We start from the raw sequence: 18,965 nt of genomic DNA on the forward strand, positions 1-18,965 counted from the left end.
CTGTACTGCTGACACTGCACGTTCTCTTCGTAGGCGAACAAATCTAACCAAGGTTCTCCCCACTGCTGAAAGAGACCTTGCGCCACATCCAACTGAAGATGCCATTCATGATCCACTAGGCATCGATGGCTGAGTTTGTCCGCCCTGGTGTTCAGAGACCCTGCCAAATGTTAAAACACCAGGGTTATGCCCTGCTGTTCCAGCCATGTCCAGAGAAGCAGGGCCTCTCGACACAGGGTCAACGACCCTACCCTGCCCAGCTTGTTGAAGTACCACATGGTAGTGGTGTTGTCAGTGAACACCTGCACTAACTTCCCCTTGACAGAGGGAAGAAATGCCTTCAATGCCAACTGAATCGCTCGGCACTCCAACAAATTTATGTGGAGCCCCGACTCTGCTGGAGACCAGTGTCCCCTGATCTCAACCTCTCCCAGATGGTCACCCCATCCCAGAAGTGATGCGTCTGTCACAACTGTGAGATCTGGTTGGGGAAGGGAGAGGGGTTTGCCGTTGACCCAATCGCGGTTAGTCAACCACCACTGCAGATCTTTTGCAATCCCTTCAGAGATCTAAACCACATCAGTGAGATTTCCCTGATGCTGTACCCACTGGAACTTCAAGTCCCACTGCAGAGCCCGCATCCGCCACATGGCATGCTTTACTAACAGGATGCAGGAGGCCATGAGGCCCAACAGCTTCAGAGTCAGTCTCACCAAAATCCATTATAGAAAATGAGATATCGGTATCATAGCCTGAATGTCCTGGACTCGCTGCTCGGGAGGGTAGCCCGAAACTGCACTGTGTCCAGAACCGCTACGACGAAAGGGAGCGTCTGAGAAGAAGCCAGATGTGACTTAGGCACGTTTATAGAGAACCCCAGTGAATGAAGGAGGTTAGGCGTAGTTTGAAGGTGGGAAACAACTGCCTGGGGTGAGGACGCCTTAAACAGCCGACTGTCGAGGTAGGGAAAGACTGACACCCTTAACCTGCGCAGATGAGAGTCGACCACCACCATCACCTTGATGAACACCAGAGGGCCACTGGTTAGGCCCAAGGGGAGCACGGTAAACTGAAAGTGCTCGCCGCCTACCTTGAACCGCAGTTAATGCCTGTGGCCAGGAAGAATGGGGATGTGAAATTACGCATCCTGCAGGTCCAAAGCCATCCAGTCTCCCTGGTCACCGGTGCCAGAGTGAGCATCTTGAATTTCTCCTTTTGGGGAAAAGAGATTGATGGTCCAGAGATTTAAAATGGGCCGTAGCCCCCTGTTCTTCTTTGGAATCAGAAAGTAGCTGGAATAACAGCACTGCCTACTTCTGAAACCGGGACCCTTTCTATAGATCCCTTGGCCAAGAGAACTGTAACTTCCTCCTGGAGCAATATTAAATGAACCTTCGTCAGCCGTTCCTGATTTGATAGAATGGGAGGAGGAAAGGAAGAGAACAGCCCTCCTGAATGATCTGCAAGACCCACTTGTCTGATGTTATTGGCCTCTAGTGGGTGAGATGATGATGTATTCTCCCGCAAACTGGAGTGGTGTGGTCTTGCAGAGTCAGACTAGGAGTGCTTGGAGTGTGCAGCTGCTGAGGGCAGGGTGGCCGATGTCTTCTGGCTTCTATTCCTTGGCCAAATGTACTGCGTACACGTCCCTACACAGCTTTGGAAGCCTGTGTAAGATGGTGGCTAGAATTGGACTGAAACCCCTTCTCTTCCCACGAAACGAGTGAAAGGTAGACTGGCCAGGAGGTGTAGTAGAGAGACCCAAGGTTTGGCCATAGTTTGAGAGTCCTTGAACCTCACTAGGTCCGAAGCTGCCTTTTCCCCCAAAAAGGTGGGTTACATCAAAGGGCATGTCCATCAGATTTGCCTGAACATCCCCTGAGATGCCGGTTGTCCTAAGCCAGGCGTGGTGCCTCAAGGCCACTGTTGTGGAAATCGATCTGCCTAGCGAATCAGTGGTATCGAGGCCGTACCAGATTGTGAATTTTGCTGCATCTCTCTGGTCCTTAACAGCTTGAGAAAGGACAACATGGGCCTCCTCCAGGACTTGTGGCAGCACTTGTGCAACCATCTCCCAAAGGAAGTAGGAGAAACGGGCCAATAAGCATGCGTTATTCGCCGACCGCAATGCCAGGCTGGAAGAAGAGAACGTTTTCTTCTCAAATGAATTCAGCCTCTTGGATTCCCTCTCCAGAGGGGTGGAATATGTGCAAATGTAATGCAAACAAAACACAGCACATCGAACAAGACAGATTAAGCTCTTTTGATTAATGGAAACATATAATTAATATAGCACTCAGAGGACGACAAATCAAGCATATTATTTGAAGGATTAGCTCATGCAGATATGTCACACACACTGAAAATCCCTACTTGCGGTCTGGAAGGGCAATTGCTACACAAATAGAGAGAAACAAGCACTTTGTTTAATATTATGCACAGATGTACCTCCCATCAGAATGTACCGACACCTGAACAAAAAGAGAAACTAGATAGCCTTAACATTTGCTGAAATCGAACAACATTCCCTTGTAGGGTTCTAATAGATCTCAGTAAATCTTATAACCAAAAATGCTAATTTTCTTCAAAGTATGTCAGAGTGTAAAATATAAAAAAGTTACAAACCTGGCCCGTTTCTTCAAATCTTTTTCTATCTGCACTGTCGATAACATAGATCTAGAAAATAACAAATGTATTTGTTAGAACATTACTGTACTTAATGAGGGCGCATTTAACTTTACTGCTTATAGCCCAAGGGGCAGAACATGAAAGTAACAGTCAATAACTGGTCTGCTTTTTAATGCAATAAGTAACCAAGATGGGGAGTGACAGAATATAGAGGACCAGTAGGACATCCTCACGAACAATAGGACTCAATATGTATTCTGACCGAGGAAGAAAACATCATTTTATTAAATTAAGTTGTTGCTCTCTCAATTAGAGTCTGGGTGTTTGGAAGGGAAGATTCACATTAATAATATGGATGGGCTCGCACCCACACAATGTGCATACTTCAGCATAAACCTGGCTACTATATGCAGCATAAAACCAAGGCGGACTCACCATAAATTGCATGAGCACTTTGTTCTTAGGTTTATTGTAAGCCTTCTATGCTTAGCAGTGCTACTTACAGAGGGATCTACACTTAAAACTGCATAATGGTAGCTGAAAGATTAACACAAGATTGAAACAAAAAAAAAATGATAAATAGATCCTTCAGATCTTTAGAACCTTGACATGATACTACTCATCTCATAAGTAACGTGTTTTCTTGCTGTTTAACTGCATGAATGGATAACCTAATGTAATGCTGATGTATATGTGGTGCTCTCTTTTTGATCTTATATGATGAAACGCAATAACCAGATTAAAAGAAAAATCTAAATAACGACTGCCTGCAGAAACTAATTCTTTGGTGAATCATAACACAGTGAGCGGGTACGAATCCAGTGCCCTTTTTTAAAGATAAATCTGTCCTTCTAACCACAAATTCTGCAAGCTCAAAGTGAAATTCACACTCTAAGAAAGCAACATACATAACTTAATGAAGCACTGTTGTATTTCTAGGACCAAAGTACTGGTTTGAGATGAGCACTGCTTTCTATGTATAAACCTAAAACTGGTAAAAGTCTCAGTCAATGCTAGTTTAGATGTATCTTTTGCACTAGTGTGGATACATTTTCCAGTAGAAACTAAATCTATAGTTCTTGGTTTAAAGAGTAGGTTAGATTTAATTGTATTTAATTGCTGTGTAACAACTTATGATAGCCAATTCGTAACTCTGGATGTGTTGTTGGGTGCAAATTATAAAGTTGACCCTGGTCCCTTCTTGAATTCTATGTGGACTCGCGGCTCTTACGTGAAAGTTCAGATCCTGGACTCTGGAGTACAAACTAAGATCTGTGGGGCCCTAATAATCTATGCAGGGCAATAACAATTCCAACTGTATTGTGATGGGGAGGCTGTGGAGTTCAAATTAAAATCAGTGTGGTCTGTACCTTTATGTGTCGTCATGGGACAGAAAGAACATTTCTGACTAGGTTTATTTTCAGATTTTCCTGCAAGGCAACCAGAATTGGTAGGGAACTTGTGTCTGGGTGGGGATAGTCTGTATTATTGCTGTTCTCCTACCATCCAAATGGAACGGACACTGTAACTTGTGACTGAAGCTAACTTAAGTCAAGGATAACCAAAAAGGATTACCAGCCGATTTGGGATGATCTGATCTCTGGGATAAGCTGAAACTAGACTGTGCTTTTTACTACACTTTGTACTCTCACTGGGACTTAGTTCAGGTTAATTCAGTGGTGTTGGCTTGTTAAAATGAAATGTAATGCTTACTCGCCATTCTTTCTTTTTTCCTCAAAAAGTAAAGGGAAGTCTAAAGTGCTACGAGTAACTTACACATAGACTGCTAATGTGACCTATAAATTAATGAGTAAATTGAATAAAGGGCACAAATATGGCTATAAACGTGACAGAAAATACAATGTCAGAATATATACTGGCTTCCTGTAAAGAAGAGAATCATCTTCATGGTTTTTACCATCATGCTACAAATTCCTGTTGGGTTTGCCCCACAATCTATGGATGATCATGTATTAAAGCTTCAGAAAATTGCATCCTTCAACTCCCAAATCTCTGTTTTATGCAGTCCTCATTTTAATCACAAGAGGAAATAGGTGTTTGCAAGACGGGGACCAATATATATGGAATGTATAAACCCATTGATTGAAATTAAAAGAAGCATGCCCTGCTTAATTGATTTTTATTTCAGGCTGCATCTCAGAGTTTCAGTAAGTATTACAACGGCGCTAATTCAATTTTCAGAGTTTGTTACTGCAATTTTCACACTGTGGCACTAATAAAGGTTAGAACTGATCAACTTCTTCACTACAAAGAATTCCGTCTGAAAGCTCTTCAAAGTAAAGAAGGATTTATAATACACGCGATGCAATTCTCTGGCAAGCATCACCCAAAAAAAATCAGAGGCTAATAATTTTCAAAACCACTGACAGACTATGAATGTTGATGGTTTCTTTGTGCAATGCTGGGATTTAACTGCTTGACCCATTTTTTGAGAGGAAAATAAGCATATTTTGTGCTTCTGGTTGCAATAGTACAGCTTGCCACAGGATATACATCTCTTCCTTGTGACTTCTTTCAGCCAGTCTTGCACCTTGCAGGACTCCACTGTGACTGCATACTTTTACCGAGATGGCCCACAAATGCACTGCTCACAGGAAATCTTGTGTGGGCCTCAGTCTTTTTTTAAAATCCTGTAAGTTAATGAGAACTCATTGTAATTAGTATTTAATATCTCCGAACCTCTAGCGGTTGAAACACCACTGCACAGCTCGCTAAGGGGCAAAGCCTCAGGAGAGAACTCCCATGAAAGGCAGAGACGTGGACGAGCAGTAAGAGTTACTATTGAAGACTGATTTAGGTGCAGGAGCAATGGCAAATGTCCAGTCAGAATAATGTCATAAAAAAATAATAGATCTTACTTGACAGCTGGTCTGAAAATACAGAAAAAATTATTAACAGCCAGAAATGTTTAGTATACTCATCATTACCCACATCAGGGTCTGTCTTTGTGAAATTGTGCATGGTCTCTTATTGAGACCAATACCAAGTCAGTCGCTAAACTTTTTGGGGCCAATGCTGTAGACTTTAGGTGAAACTTGTCTCTGATCCTCTAACAATCCTATGGTCAAGGCACCCTCTACAGAGCACGAGGTTGTTGAACACCAAACTAGCTCCCTTCAAACTCAAACAAATGAAAGAATAGAGTTGAAGTCCACATATATCTTTATGTGGGTGTAGCAGATAAGTTGACCTGGTGTCCAGTGAGCTCCAATCTAATTCAACTGGAAACAAGTAGAAAATCTGAGTTCTTAAACCTAAAAAACAAAGTACTGTTGTGAAAGAACTTTCTTAGAGCAACTTCAGGCTTGAGTCGACTTCCCAAGTAAAATACAGGCTTCAGAAATTGTGGAATACCTAGAGTCACTAATCCTCTCGGCAGTTTCTTCCCAATCCCAGACCCACTCATTCTCATTGTCCTAAGAGCTGACCATCTACCAACTGGTGTCCACCTCCCTAGCTATCCTCTTGGGGTTCTCTCTTTTCTTCCTCGGTCTACCCCTTTAATCAAAGGTACCTTACCCACAATTCAATCAGGTCCATCTTCAATCCCAACATACCACGGTTGTCAGTACGTTTACTTACCCTCAATGAATTTCTTGTTTCAGTGAGGCTCTCTGTGTCTGCATATCCCCATGTCCACCTCTAGGTAATTTTTTCTCTAGCTCTTTACATAACTCGCCCCTTCTCAATACACCTAGGGCCAGATGTACAACAGTTTTTTGCGGTCGCAAATGGGTTATCCGCCCGTTTGCGCCTGCAAAATAGGTCTGCCCCAAGTACAACCCCTATTTTGCGAGTCTGTAACCTATTACTGACTCGCAAAATAGGGTTTGTGACTTGCTATTAGGAAGGGGCATGCCACTGGTGTCCCTTCCTAAGAGCGAGTCCCATTTCAATGAATGATTGTTTTGCGCCTGCAATTGCGGTCGCAAAACACTTGCAGTTTACCACCTACTTGAAGTAAGGCACTCGCAAATGGGAAAAGGTCCCCAAGGACACCTTCCCCTTTGTGAATGTATGCAAAAATATTTTTTACGTGCAGGCAGTGGTCCCACGAACCACAGTCTACTCTTTAAAAATGAAACAGAAACGTTTCATTTTTCTTTTTTAGATGCATCCCGTTTTCCTGTAAGGAAAACGGACTGCATTAAAAAAAATAAAACTGCTTTATTTAAAATGCATTTACAACAAGGGGTGGTGATGGACAGAGTCTCTGAATTAAGCAGAATACTCTCACCCAGTCAAGAGATCAGGGCTAGATCCAACACCGTTTTTTTAGCTCATTGCACCATCCCAGTTTCAGAACCTGGCTGTATGCAAATTAGTCCGTCCCTGGCCCAGTGCATCATGGGAACAGGGCAGACCAGACTACAAAAGCCAATTCTTACACTGGGAAGGAAACAAGCTTCCGGGGACCGGTTTCTGGCATTTCAGCCGTCTTCGGCCCGGCTTGCTTGAATCCTGACGGTGCAATGAGCAAGGGACTCACATCTGAGTATACCCTTCCACGCTTAGGGTGGACAAAATTATTTACAACAAGGGGTGGTGATGGACAGAGTCTCTGAATTAAGCAGAATACTCTCACCCAGTCAAGAGATCAGGGCTAGATCCAACACCGTTTTTTTAGCTCATTGCACCATCCCAGTTTCAGAACCTGGCTGTATGCAAATTAGTCTGTCCCTGGCCCAGTGCATCATGGGAACAGGGCAGACCACACTACAAAAGCCAATTCTTACACTGGGAAGGAAACAAGCTTCCGGGGACCGGTTTCTGGCATTTCAGCCGTCTTCGGCCCGGCTTGCTTAAATCCTGATGGTGCAATGAGCAAGGGACTCGCATCCGAGTATACCCTTCCACGCTTAGGGTGGACAAAATTGCCAGTTTGCCAGAAACCGGTCCCCGGAAGCTTGTTTCCTTTCCAGTGAAGAATTGGCTTGGTAGTTTGGTCTGCCCTGTTCCCATGATGCACTGGGCCAGGGACAGACTAATTTGCATATAGCCAGGTTCTGAACTGGGATGGTGCAGTGAGCTGAAAAACGGTGATGTATCAAGCCCTGATCTGTTGACTGGGTAGTAGTGTTCTGATTAACTCAGATACTCTGTCCATCACCACCCCCTTTTTGTAATTATTTTGACCACCATGAGTGTGGAAGGGTATGCTCAGACATGAGTCCCTTGCTCATTGCACCATCAGGATTCAAGCAAGCCGGGCCGAAGACGGCTGTAATGCCAGAAACCGGTCCCCGGAAGCTTGTTTCCTTTCCAGTGAAGAATTGGCTTGGTAGTTTGGTCTGCCCTGTTCCCATGATGCACTGGGCCAGGGACAGACTAATTTGCATATAGCCAGGTTCTGAACTGGGATGGTGCAGTGAGCTGAAAAACGGTGATGTATCAAGCCCTGATCTGTTGACTGGGTAGTAGTGTTCTGATTAACTCAGATACTCTGTCCATCACCATCCCCTTTTTGTAATTATTTAAAATGCAGTCACAGACATGGTGGTCCGCTGACCCCAGCAGGCAACAATCCCTGTGAGTGCTAGCTATTCTCAATGGGGTCGCAAATTGCACCTGCTTCATGAATATTAATGAGGCAGGCAATTTGCGACCCAATTAGGAATCGCAAACAGTGTCTGAAACACTGGTGTAAATTACACTTTGCAAGTCGCAAATTGTAAGGGTAGTACATCTGGCCCTTATTCACCCAGGCTCTTTCCTCATGCACCAAAAGCCCTTCCTCCCATTACACCCTCTCTCTCTTCCTCCCTCCATTTCTCTGTAAGTTGCTTCCTTTGTTCCACTGTCTACACTCTAGTACTGCGAGAGAGACAGACAGAAAGAGGCAGCCTGGTGGGGTAGGTTGTGCGTTTTTTCACTCTGGTCCAAGTCTTGGGGTTCCCTGACTGCCAGGTATTTTTTCCGTCTATCATTTCTTTCTCGCTCACAGGTGCACGGACTCATCGGTCCCTCCCCTTTGTTTCTTTTGCTTCCACCTCTCAGTCCATCTTGTGTCCCTTTAATTTTCTCAATCCCAGGTTTCTCTGTATTCCCTTTATTTTATCCCTCGTTTGTTTCTTTCTTCCCTCAATCCATAGGTCTAATATATGATCCCTGGTGTTATACCATTCTTCATTTATTCTAGTCTCAGTCCACCTTCTTTGTCCTGAATCTTTCCCTCGCTGTATCAGATTGACTAACAATAATCACCCCCACGCCCCCGCCCAGTCCCTCGCCCACCTCCACTCACATCTGGGTCTGTCCTATGCTGTAGAGTCTTGCTGAAGAAAACTGAGGAAGCTGATCCTAGACTCCTGTTTATCTGCTGACATATGGAAATAAATTAAAGTTTGTGTTGCTGATGTCTACATCTATGGCTATGCTCTCGGAATGAATCTCTTGCAGCTAACGTAATCCAAATTTCATCTCAGACGGGACACCTTTGCAGAGCTGTGCCATGTGCATCCTCTCTCCTCTGCTCTTAATTTCCTCAAGTGCCACAGAAGAAAACTCACTGTGTGGCATTGGCATTAACCCTCAACATAATGACTACCTCTAGAGGTAGAGGTCTTTCAGTACCGTATACCCAGAACAGAAGAGAGGTGAAGCCACTGCATACATACTGTGACAAAGAACAACCATTTAATGTAAGAATGCACTTAGTAACTCTAGACTCGCAAATGTCCCCTGCATGGGCTCAATTCTGCAATGTGGGGGCTAGCTGTAACACATACACAAACAGTAATCACCTCTACCATGTACACATAAAAACAGGAAGTGACAGGAAACTGACAACATACACATATTTCACATGCCTATATTTCATAAGCAGCTTCCCACCAAGGGAATTAACTGATGCAGTGAGGTAGTTGGTGACCAATGCGCAAAAGATGAGATCACAAATGATGATAGGGATCTCACTTGTTATCAGTGTTTGTATAGTTCCTTTCGGTCTTTTGTATGACCTCATAGCGCTCTGTTGTCTCGAGCTCTCTTTCTGCGTGCTTCTGGGCTTTACCACTGACTGAGTCACAGTAGTCTGATATGTTTTTTGTAGGATCAATGTTAAAGAAGGGCATGTTCGGTGTATCACTTGGGGAAAGCTCAGAATGGTTAATGGAGAGGTCCATGTGGCCTTAAAGAACCCGAGTTTATGCACTGTGTTTGAGGTTTGTCTTTTGTGAATGAGAATAAGTGTGAAACATAAGGCTCAGCAATCCTGCTCATTCTATGAGACTGAATGTTGTTCACTGCTTGGTGTGATTTGTGGTTTGTGGTATCCTACAGGAAAATATGTTGCAGTGGTGCCACTTTGTGTATGTAAAGGTGCATGAAAGTCTGCAATGCTGTCTCAGAGCAGTGGGTTGTTCTGCTTGGAAGCATCATTGTGTTAAAACATGCAACAAACCCCTTTTGTGGGCAACCACAAGCAGCCATCCTTCATGGACATTTAACAATCATATGTCCCACCCTAATTAACATCACTACTTTGGGGCCGAAGAGGGTCAACTGCTGTGCAAGATCTTAAAACTAGACAACACATGAAGTAATCTTGAAACTGTATCGTATCGACTAAAACTGTTTTCATATAAATATATAGATTCAGTATATACTGCACTTACGCCATTGCTCTACCTCTAAAACATCACTGAAAAGTGCTGTGTACCTCATGGAATTTTGTTTATGTTCAAATGGGAAAAAACTGACACTCTACTGCAAAGCTAGGATTCAAAAATTCAGCCCGAGACTTTAGTGAAATGATTTCTAAAAAAACACCATGAATAGCACAATACTTTGTACTTACAAGCACATCTGTATTTTCGAAATAGTTCCTCCAATATGGTCTGATCTTTCTTTGTCCTCCAATGTCCCAGACATTCAGTTTAAAACCTTGAGATTGTACGCTTTTAATGTTAAAACCCTGAAAACAGAAAACATGCCACATTTATAAGATTATCTGTGCAAAGAAAAGATGGCATTACAAATGTATATGGATGGTCATGGGAAGTCATGGGTTGGATCCTGATATGTAATAGCTAACTACTTTTTGAAATAAGAGGAAAATATGCAAATCCCTTAAGGGAAATCCTAACTTGCATCAAAATACAATTCTTAAATCCTTAAAGCATATGCAAGAAATACTAACTTAACATAATGCTGTTGTACTGAGTCATGTTGCTAGACTTTGCACCAAAAAGGTATTGGATTGAAACTGAAAAAACGACGTTTACTGACCGAGTTATTACAGAGGATAATGTTAGTGCATGCGTATATTAATGATTGGAAGATCAGGATGAAGAAAATTCACACAAAGGATTGAAGCCAGGAAGCATTCTGGAGTCCTTATTTTTCCACCAGTATTTTACCTTTTGGGTGTTTAATATACCCAAGGACCTTTCCCCCACAATAAATGAAAAGTTATAACTGACATTTGGGACTTCTAAATGCTGCACTATTAAAAACAATGATCGGTGGAAAAGGAAAAGTATCGCTAAAGGGCGAAGCATTATTCCTATAATGATATTTGGCTCTAATTTTACAGACTGGCATAATTATTCTGATTCTTATTGTGACCAAAAACTAAAAAGAATTTTATTTTAATCAGAGTTTTTCCTTTAACGGTAATTTTGTATTTCTTCCTCGAAAAAGAAATAGTCAGCTAATCATTACTTTACTGTGCACTCAATATTCTCCTTTTTATAAACCAGAACCACTTGACTTTCCTTTTAAGGACAGGGAAGGGTCTATCTTAATAATCGAGAGCAGCTCTACAGAAAGGCCATCCCATCGGTACTGTATCCCGAGAGGAGTTTGTGGATTTTATTTCAATCATTACTTCAAAGGGGAAAAACGTACAGATATTAAAAGGTGTTTATATTAATTTAAGTGCAGTAAAACCAATGTAAAAAAATGTAAAGGCACATTTAATTTTTGGAACTTACATTGGCAGCAGCATTAGCTGTCTCCTCAGCCTATTATTTTTCAAAAGAATAAAACCATACTATATATGGAAGGGCATTATCAATTGGTCTGTTAAATTATCATTCACATATTGCTTACGCCCACCATGGCATACAGCATGGGACAATAGCCCAGTCCATTTTTTCAACTGGCTCCACTCGCTTTGATTGACTGCACAACTCCTGAGCATATACTTCTCATTAACCTAATATCAGTCCTTTCTCTTCAGTGACAAAGTTGGTTCAAAGTGTGCTTTTTTATTTTTATATTAACTATAAATAACAGCTATTTACTTTGCATGCAATTCCTGTGCAGAGTTGGATGGTGATTTATTTTCTGAATCTTGTTAGAGTTGTTGTTGTAATGTCTTTAAGTCACACTATTACATTGTAGCTGCTACGAGTTGAATCCTTGGTAAGGTGAGGATTTATTCTAGTCACCTTCACATAAAATAATAAAATACACAGAAAAACTGTAAGATTTGAAATTTAAAAACATCACACAAAAAAAACAATGATGCAGCTGTTTTTTGTTAAACTGAACATTTTTATTGCAAGCATTTGGCAGCTACACTTAGGGAGTGAGCAGGTGTTTCCCCTTTTTGTTTTTGAGGCATATGCTAGCAATAATAAATTATCTCTCTTGGCTTTGCGAATTCCAGTTTAAAATGTTTTTGGGAAGAAAGAAAAGGAATTCCTGGGTGTGACGTGTTTGCAGAGAGAAGAATGGGGAGGAAGCATGAGGCAGACATGAAGAAAATTGACAACGTAAGGACAAAAGGGGAAAGTAAGGAAGGGTGCAGCACGGACAGGTAAACCATTAGAAAAAAAGTAGCCAGTCATGTTGGTGTGTGCCTGGGACCCAGACAGTGGATTCAGAGTTTTACTGCTTTCGCCCTCTGGCAATTCAGCATTTGGTGGGTGGGGGGATTGTGTCTATATGAACAGAGTGGATCCTGGTGGCCCCCACATAAAAATCTACTGCTGCACGTAGGATGGTGATCCTGAGGGGGTTGTCCGTGAACTTCCTGTTTAGTTAAATTGCACAATTTTCAGGAACTATTGGGAACACTGACCTGAACGCTGCTCCCTGCATGATAGAAATCAACACTACAAAGGTGTCCATCGTGAGGAAGGTTGACAAAATCAGATCAAGCGCTTTAAAAAAAAGTGATTTCTTTGTTGTTTTACACTCATCCAATTAGAAGTGGCAATACTATAGGAGAGCGTGGTAATGGACTTGCCCACGGTGAGGTCATTTTTAAAGTGGGCTTCAGCAACCTGCAACCAATATAGTGGAGATGATAAGGTATCTCAGATGTGCAGGGGTTTGGAATCCCTGCAAACTAGGATTTGTGAAGAGGTGTTCTATCACATGTGCCATACCTTGGGAGGATGACATAATTATTTGCAGGAGTTGAAGGTCTTTTCTGTAACCCCCACAGTGAAACAGGGTTCAAAGGTTAAGAGTCTGGATAATTCTGTTACCTTGAGCATGCACATATATACTTTTCTAGCCATCCTCTCAGAGCAAGATTTGAATACAGTGGTGATAACATTTCTATAGTCGTAGGTACAGGATGGAGATCCGCTTTCCAAGTTTGTCATTACAACTGCGTGATTGCCCATTCAGGGCAATAAAAGGATCCTTAAAACTGACGGGACATTTCTGGAGTAATTGTGGACCTAAAATAAAGAATGGAATGCGGGACCCTTAAAGCTGAAGGGAAACTGTTGATTGAATTGCGGAGTAGCAATAAAGAAGGTAAGGACACTGAAATAGAACTTGGTGTTACTTTTACTTGATTCGAATGGGGGTACAAAGTGAAAATGGCAGGATATGCACTCAGTTCATCACAAATTGCTTAGACAGGGAATTTAAAGTTTTGCCTTTAATCAGCCAGGGTGAAGGTTGTCTGTGATGGTCAGATTTACAATTTTAATGATGCAGGTAGTCTGACCGGATGCATACAATTCTGGATAACTCATGGGAGGCTCCTGATGACCTCTTCTGTTGTTACCCAGCTGATTCGCTTCCTGTAAATATGCCCTGGTGCACTTTCATTGTAAATAGGGATGGGTTGCTATCTTTAGAAATTAGTAGGTGGTAATCCTTTTGTGGTTTCATACTTTTGTTTCTCTTTCACTAAGAACATTTTACACATTCATGGAAATGTATCTAACTGCATAGTTCGAACCTGATGCAGAACTGTAGGATGTATTTAAATGGAGCAATTTAAAATGCCAACATGAAAATTAGTCGTTGTAGTATTGACGTTTAGGAAACTAACAAGATCCACATCAAGAACAGCTGGGCTGTATTTGAGCAGCATTGCTGGTAGACCCACATAATGAGCTTCATAGCATTACCAATAAATATACTGTCAATAGGAGACTGGCACATTGTAATGGATGACATTAAATAGAACTTCCTGTATTTTATTTTCTGTGACCTAGAATTTCTCTTTCCGAGTCAGACCAACCAATAACTTCGAATTTCTGATTCTGAATCAGACCAACCAATGCACAAGATTAAGCCACATGTCACATAATGTGCATTCATAACACTGCCCCCTGGTATGTACCAGTCGCACACTAGCATAACTGTAAAAGGGCCCAACACATTTTGAAAATGGTTCTTCGAATAGGATCCAGTCAGACCATCTATATCTGGCAATGGAAATAGCTCTGGCTTTCTCTGAGTGAAGTAAGTGCAGTCAGCAGCCTGAAGAGAACTAACAGAGAAAATGGTAGAGCCACTGGTTCTTCAGAGAGGGGCTTCCTTGAGATCTTGAAAAGCATTTGGAGCACCCAGCTGCCTGCAATGATCTGCACCATCCCCATTTACAAGTTCATTGTTTTATGGGTTGACTGTGGAGGAGCAGAGAATAGCTTTAGAGCCATTTCTATTAATGTTATTTCAATTACTTGATGGCTACTAATTAGTTAACGTTACAGAGACTTGTAGAGTGCAACGAATACCCGAAGCTGTCAAGGCGTTAGCAGCGGAGGGAGGGCACATATAACTTTAAGAAATTCATTGGTGAAAAGACAAGTTTTCAGTGCTTTTCTAAACTGGAACAGGTTGGGGATTAATCTAATATGAGGGGGAACTATGTTCCATTCAATGGTTTTGTTATTAGCAAAGCTCCTTTCACCCCAGTTGATATGTTTAAATCTTCTGACTTCCAGTTTCTTCGCACCCGAAGCTCTTAGTTTCTCTTTGGTGTGTACCAGCTGAAAGATTGTTAAAAAAACTCTGGACCAGATCCATGGAGAGCCTTATGGGCAAGGCAGAGAGCCTTAAACGTAAAGTGCTGCTTAATGGGCAGCCAATGAAGTGTAATGGCTTGCGATACAGATTTGTGTTTGGGAATCCCTGTTAGCATTCTGGCCACTGCATTCTGTAGGACCTGAAGTCTACTTAGATCCTGCTGCTACATCTTTGAAAATAATGCATTGCAATAATCTAATTTTGCTAGCACAAGTGCTGTAATCACTATTTTTTGGGCATTGATGGGGATGAAAGGAAAGATCTTTCTGAGCATCCTTAAAACCAGGAAAGCAGAAGACATGACCGCCTTCACCGCTAGTCCAGAGGTTAGATGTTTGCCCAATACTTCCCCAGGGTCTCTGACCTTGCTAACTGGGGTTTGAAGGGTGTACAACTCCTGCCACCAGGATATAGCCCATAAGTATAAGTTACTTACCTGTAATCCTGGTCCTCTTCCAGGGGTATACTCATCAAAGTCATAAGCAGTGAATTATCCCCGCCCATGTGCGGGACCCCGGAGCTTATAATATAAGTATAATATATATATATATATATATATATATATATATATATATATATATATATATATATATATATATATATATATATATACACACACACACACAACGCAGAGGAGGCAATAGAGAGATATTACTCAGACGATTAGAAACTAAGTTCATTCTCGAGTTTGATAGCAAGTGTCCTAATGGACTTAACAATATGGGAGATATGTACACTTGCCTGTAAAACTCGTTATCTCGGTCTTTGTTCCAAACATTGCATGTATTAATATCTTAAATATCGATCTGAGTATGACAATTCTGTTTACTGTATGTATTTTAAAATTTGCTTATTATGGATTTTGGTGTTTCTTTTATCCATATATAGAGATAGTTGGTAACATTACACTTTGCTTATTTTCACCAATACCAAGGATGTGCACAATGGTTTACATATAGGAGATGTGGATGATTTTGATACTGAGGATAGGTTTCTTGGTTCAATATAAATATCTGTAATCTCGAGTGGTATTCTACTTGTCTGCTTTGGTATTGTAACTTTATCTCTTTTTTTGAGATATTATCTTGCACTATATATATTTTTTGCACATAATTATAATGGCTGCTATGCTCAATTTTGCACATTCTCTATATCATGTTCACGAATGGCAGTAAGTTTTTTGCATTTAAGCAGATAGTATATACTTTTTGTATACAAATGTATTGTATATGGATTTATCCAGGAATTTTTGCAGACTATTAAGATTTCAGGTATTCGTGGTTGGAAATATGTCAACAGCTCAATAGGACTCCACATTCATATAAAATTGATATGGTATCTGTATATAATAATCGCCTTTTTTTATAGACAAAAGGAATTATGTCATTTTCATCGGACAGTATGAACAATGTTATGAATTTTTTATAAAATTCATAAATTTGAAATTGAGCCCGTTTTGAATGTGAAATGTACATATTATAATCAATGTAGATAGCAATTTTTAATATTGCACAATAGCATGTGAAATTACCTATCTGCTATAGTTGGTATTTCTTGAGTCTGTTTTCCAGTTCCATGTTAACTTACTGACCATGTGACTAGAGTAGGATGGGGAATAATATTTAACAAGCACTGGCGTTGCCAATAGGTCTCGCAGTAGGAAAGTTGGAGCTGTTGGTTTTGTAAATGACAAAGCCCTTTAATTTTTAAAAAAGAAAACAAAAATAAAAGGCATTGTTATTTGCAATTGTAATAGCTCCAACTTTCCTACTGCGAGACCTATTGGCAACGCCAGTGCTTGTTACTCTTGGTTTCCCTGATATTTCAGCTAGCATTGTCTGGAGCCAGCCCAAATTAATGCGTTCTTATACCTAGCAAAACTATTATACTCGGTTTCTTTAAAAGTTGAAACTGTCACAATTTGCCAACATGGGCCACTTTTTCCGCTCTCTGATTAACTAATGAGGGCAACTTTTGCTCTAGGCCTATTTTCTGACACAGCCCATCAGTAGCGACTTGGAGGTCGAGAGGTGCACACTTTGCAAGTATCATTTCCATTGTTTAATAGTCATACTGGATTCGCGCATCGCAGCGCATTCTCGTCACTTCTCCGCTCTTTTTCTGCAGGCCCCTGCCAGTGACTCACTGTGAAGTGTTGTGACCTTCTGCTAGTGTTGAGTGTATGGCAGCCGGGTGTTATGGCCCAACAACCCCTCTCTAATCACCCTCCCCCGGCGTGTCAGCTGCTTCCCTGGCAGTGCACCATGCCGCGCCTGGTTACAGCAGCGTTAACTCCTTTTAGCAGTGTCCTTTCAGATCGCTAAGACTTTGGCAATGTCACATATGCCAACTGCTCAGACAATTCCAGCAATTTCAGTTTTGCGCAGGGCCCAGGGTCAACTTTTCCCTGCAGCGCGAGGCTCTGGCGAACAGTGCCATGCTAGTATCAAATAACTAGGACACAGAGAGAGTGTCTTCTAGCAGTTCCATCCTCTCGTTGACGACAGTGCCGTCTGAATATATTGAGTCACTGCATTAGGAGCTACTATATTTTATTATAATCGTCAGTCTTTAACCTGGACTGAGAGAGGTAGAAGCAGCAAAGAGAGACAGAAGAAAGACAACTGGAAAAAAGTAAAACATTGAGAAAACAGGAATGAAAAGCAATAAGCAAGAGAACGAACAAATGATAGATGGGACAACGGGAAGCAAAGAGAGGACGCACGAAGGGAAGCTGAGAGAAAGGATAAACGGGCAGAGGAGGCAAAAGAGAGGACAATGGGTATGAAGAGAAACAAGCGTTAAGAGCGGCCGGTGGGGAAACTGAAAGTATGGCCGGCCTGCGGCCGGCCATGATTCAATTGAGGGAAGGGAGAAAGGAGGCGGATGGCGCCGCTGCGTCATAGTTTCCGGAAGCCCGTGGGCCTTCTGTTCCTCTAGGCCTGACACAGCGTGGTAAGTCTCAGATTTGGCTCATGGTGGCTGGGACCAGTGTCGGAGGCGGGGTGGGGGGGGTGTGCTGTGGTATGAGTGAGAATAAACAACTAGGACCTGGCAGGGGTGTTTGCTCTCTTCCTGTATTCTGAACGTGGTGTCTCTTGGCGCGGGCGCGAGAACAAACCGGAGGAAAGGCTCATGGGTTCACTGTGAGAAGAGAATGACGATGGGTGAGAGAAAAAATAGAACGTGTGGGGTAAATTAAGGAGAAAGGACTGAGGGGCTGATGTAAAAGAGGGGCCAAGGAACACAGGAGCTGGAGGCAAAGACACAAAGGACAGTGAGACAATGAATAAGGGGACGATGAAGGAGGAGTAGAGAAAAGATGAGAAAGAGAAAAGAAAACGCGAGGAAGTGATAGAACGAACAAATGATAGATGGGACAACGGGAAGCAAAGAGAGGACGTGAGACGATGGGTGAGAGAATAAATAGAACGTGTGGGAAACTGAAAGTACGGCCGGCCTGCGGCCGGCCATGATTCAATTAGGGGAGGAGAAGCCGCAGAGCGCACGCTGGGCAAAGCCCTTTGATGTGCAGATTTGGCTCATGGTGGCTGGGACCAGTGTTGGAGGCGGGGGGGGGGGGGGAGTGCTGTGGTATGAGAGTGAGAATAAACAACTAGGACCTGGCAGGGGTGCTTGCTCTCTTCCTGTATTCTGAACGTGGTGTCTCTTGGCGGATGCGCGAGAACAAACCGGAGGAAAGGCTCACAGGTTCACTGTGAGAAGAGAATGACGATGGGTGAGAGAATAAATAGAACGTGTGGGGTAAATTAAGGAGAAAGGACTGAGGGGCTGATGTAAAAGAGGGGCCAAGGAACACAGGAGCTGGAGGCAAAGACACAAAGGACAGTGAGACAATGAATAAGGGGACGATGAAGGAGGAGTAGAGAAAAGATGAGAAAGAGAAAAGAAAACGCGAGGAAGTGATAGAACGAACAAATGATAGATGGGACAACGGGAAGCAAAGAGAGGACGTGAGACGATGGGTGAGAGAATAAATAGAACGTGTGGGAAACTGAAAGTACGGCCGGCCTGTGGCCGGCCATGATTCAATTAGGGGAGGAGAAGCCGCAGAGCGCACGCTGGGC

The 18,965-nt window shown here is 42.4% G+C and overlaps 1 protein-coding gene across 2 annotated transcripts in view; it reads right to left on the bottom strand.

Annotated features, from left to right (window-relative positions):
• ARL3 (ARF like GTPase 3) overlaps nt 1-18,965 on the bottom strand; it is a 169,253-nt gene that overhangs the window by 82,707 nt on the left and 67,581 nt on the right. For both annotated transcript variants that reach the window (XM_078643668.1, XM_078643667.1), the window contains exons 3-4: nt 10,448-10,564; nt 2,626-2,676 (exon numbers count right to left, since the gene is read on the bottom strand). In XM_078643668.1, the coding sequence (XP_078499794.1) occupies nt 2,626-2,676; nt 10,448-10,564 (168 nt within the window). The remainder of the gene's footprint in view (nt 1-2,625; nt 2,677-10,447; nt 10,565-18,965) is intronic.

This window comes from Lissotriton helveticus, chromosome 5_1 (genome assembly GCF_964261635.1).
Source record: "Lissotriton helveticus chromosome 5_1, aLisHel1.1, whole genome shotgun sequence".
NCBI classification, from domain to species: Eukaryota; Metazoa; Chordata; class Amphibia; order Caudata; family Salamandridae; genus Lissotriton; species Lissotriton helveticus.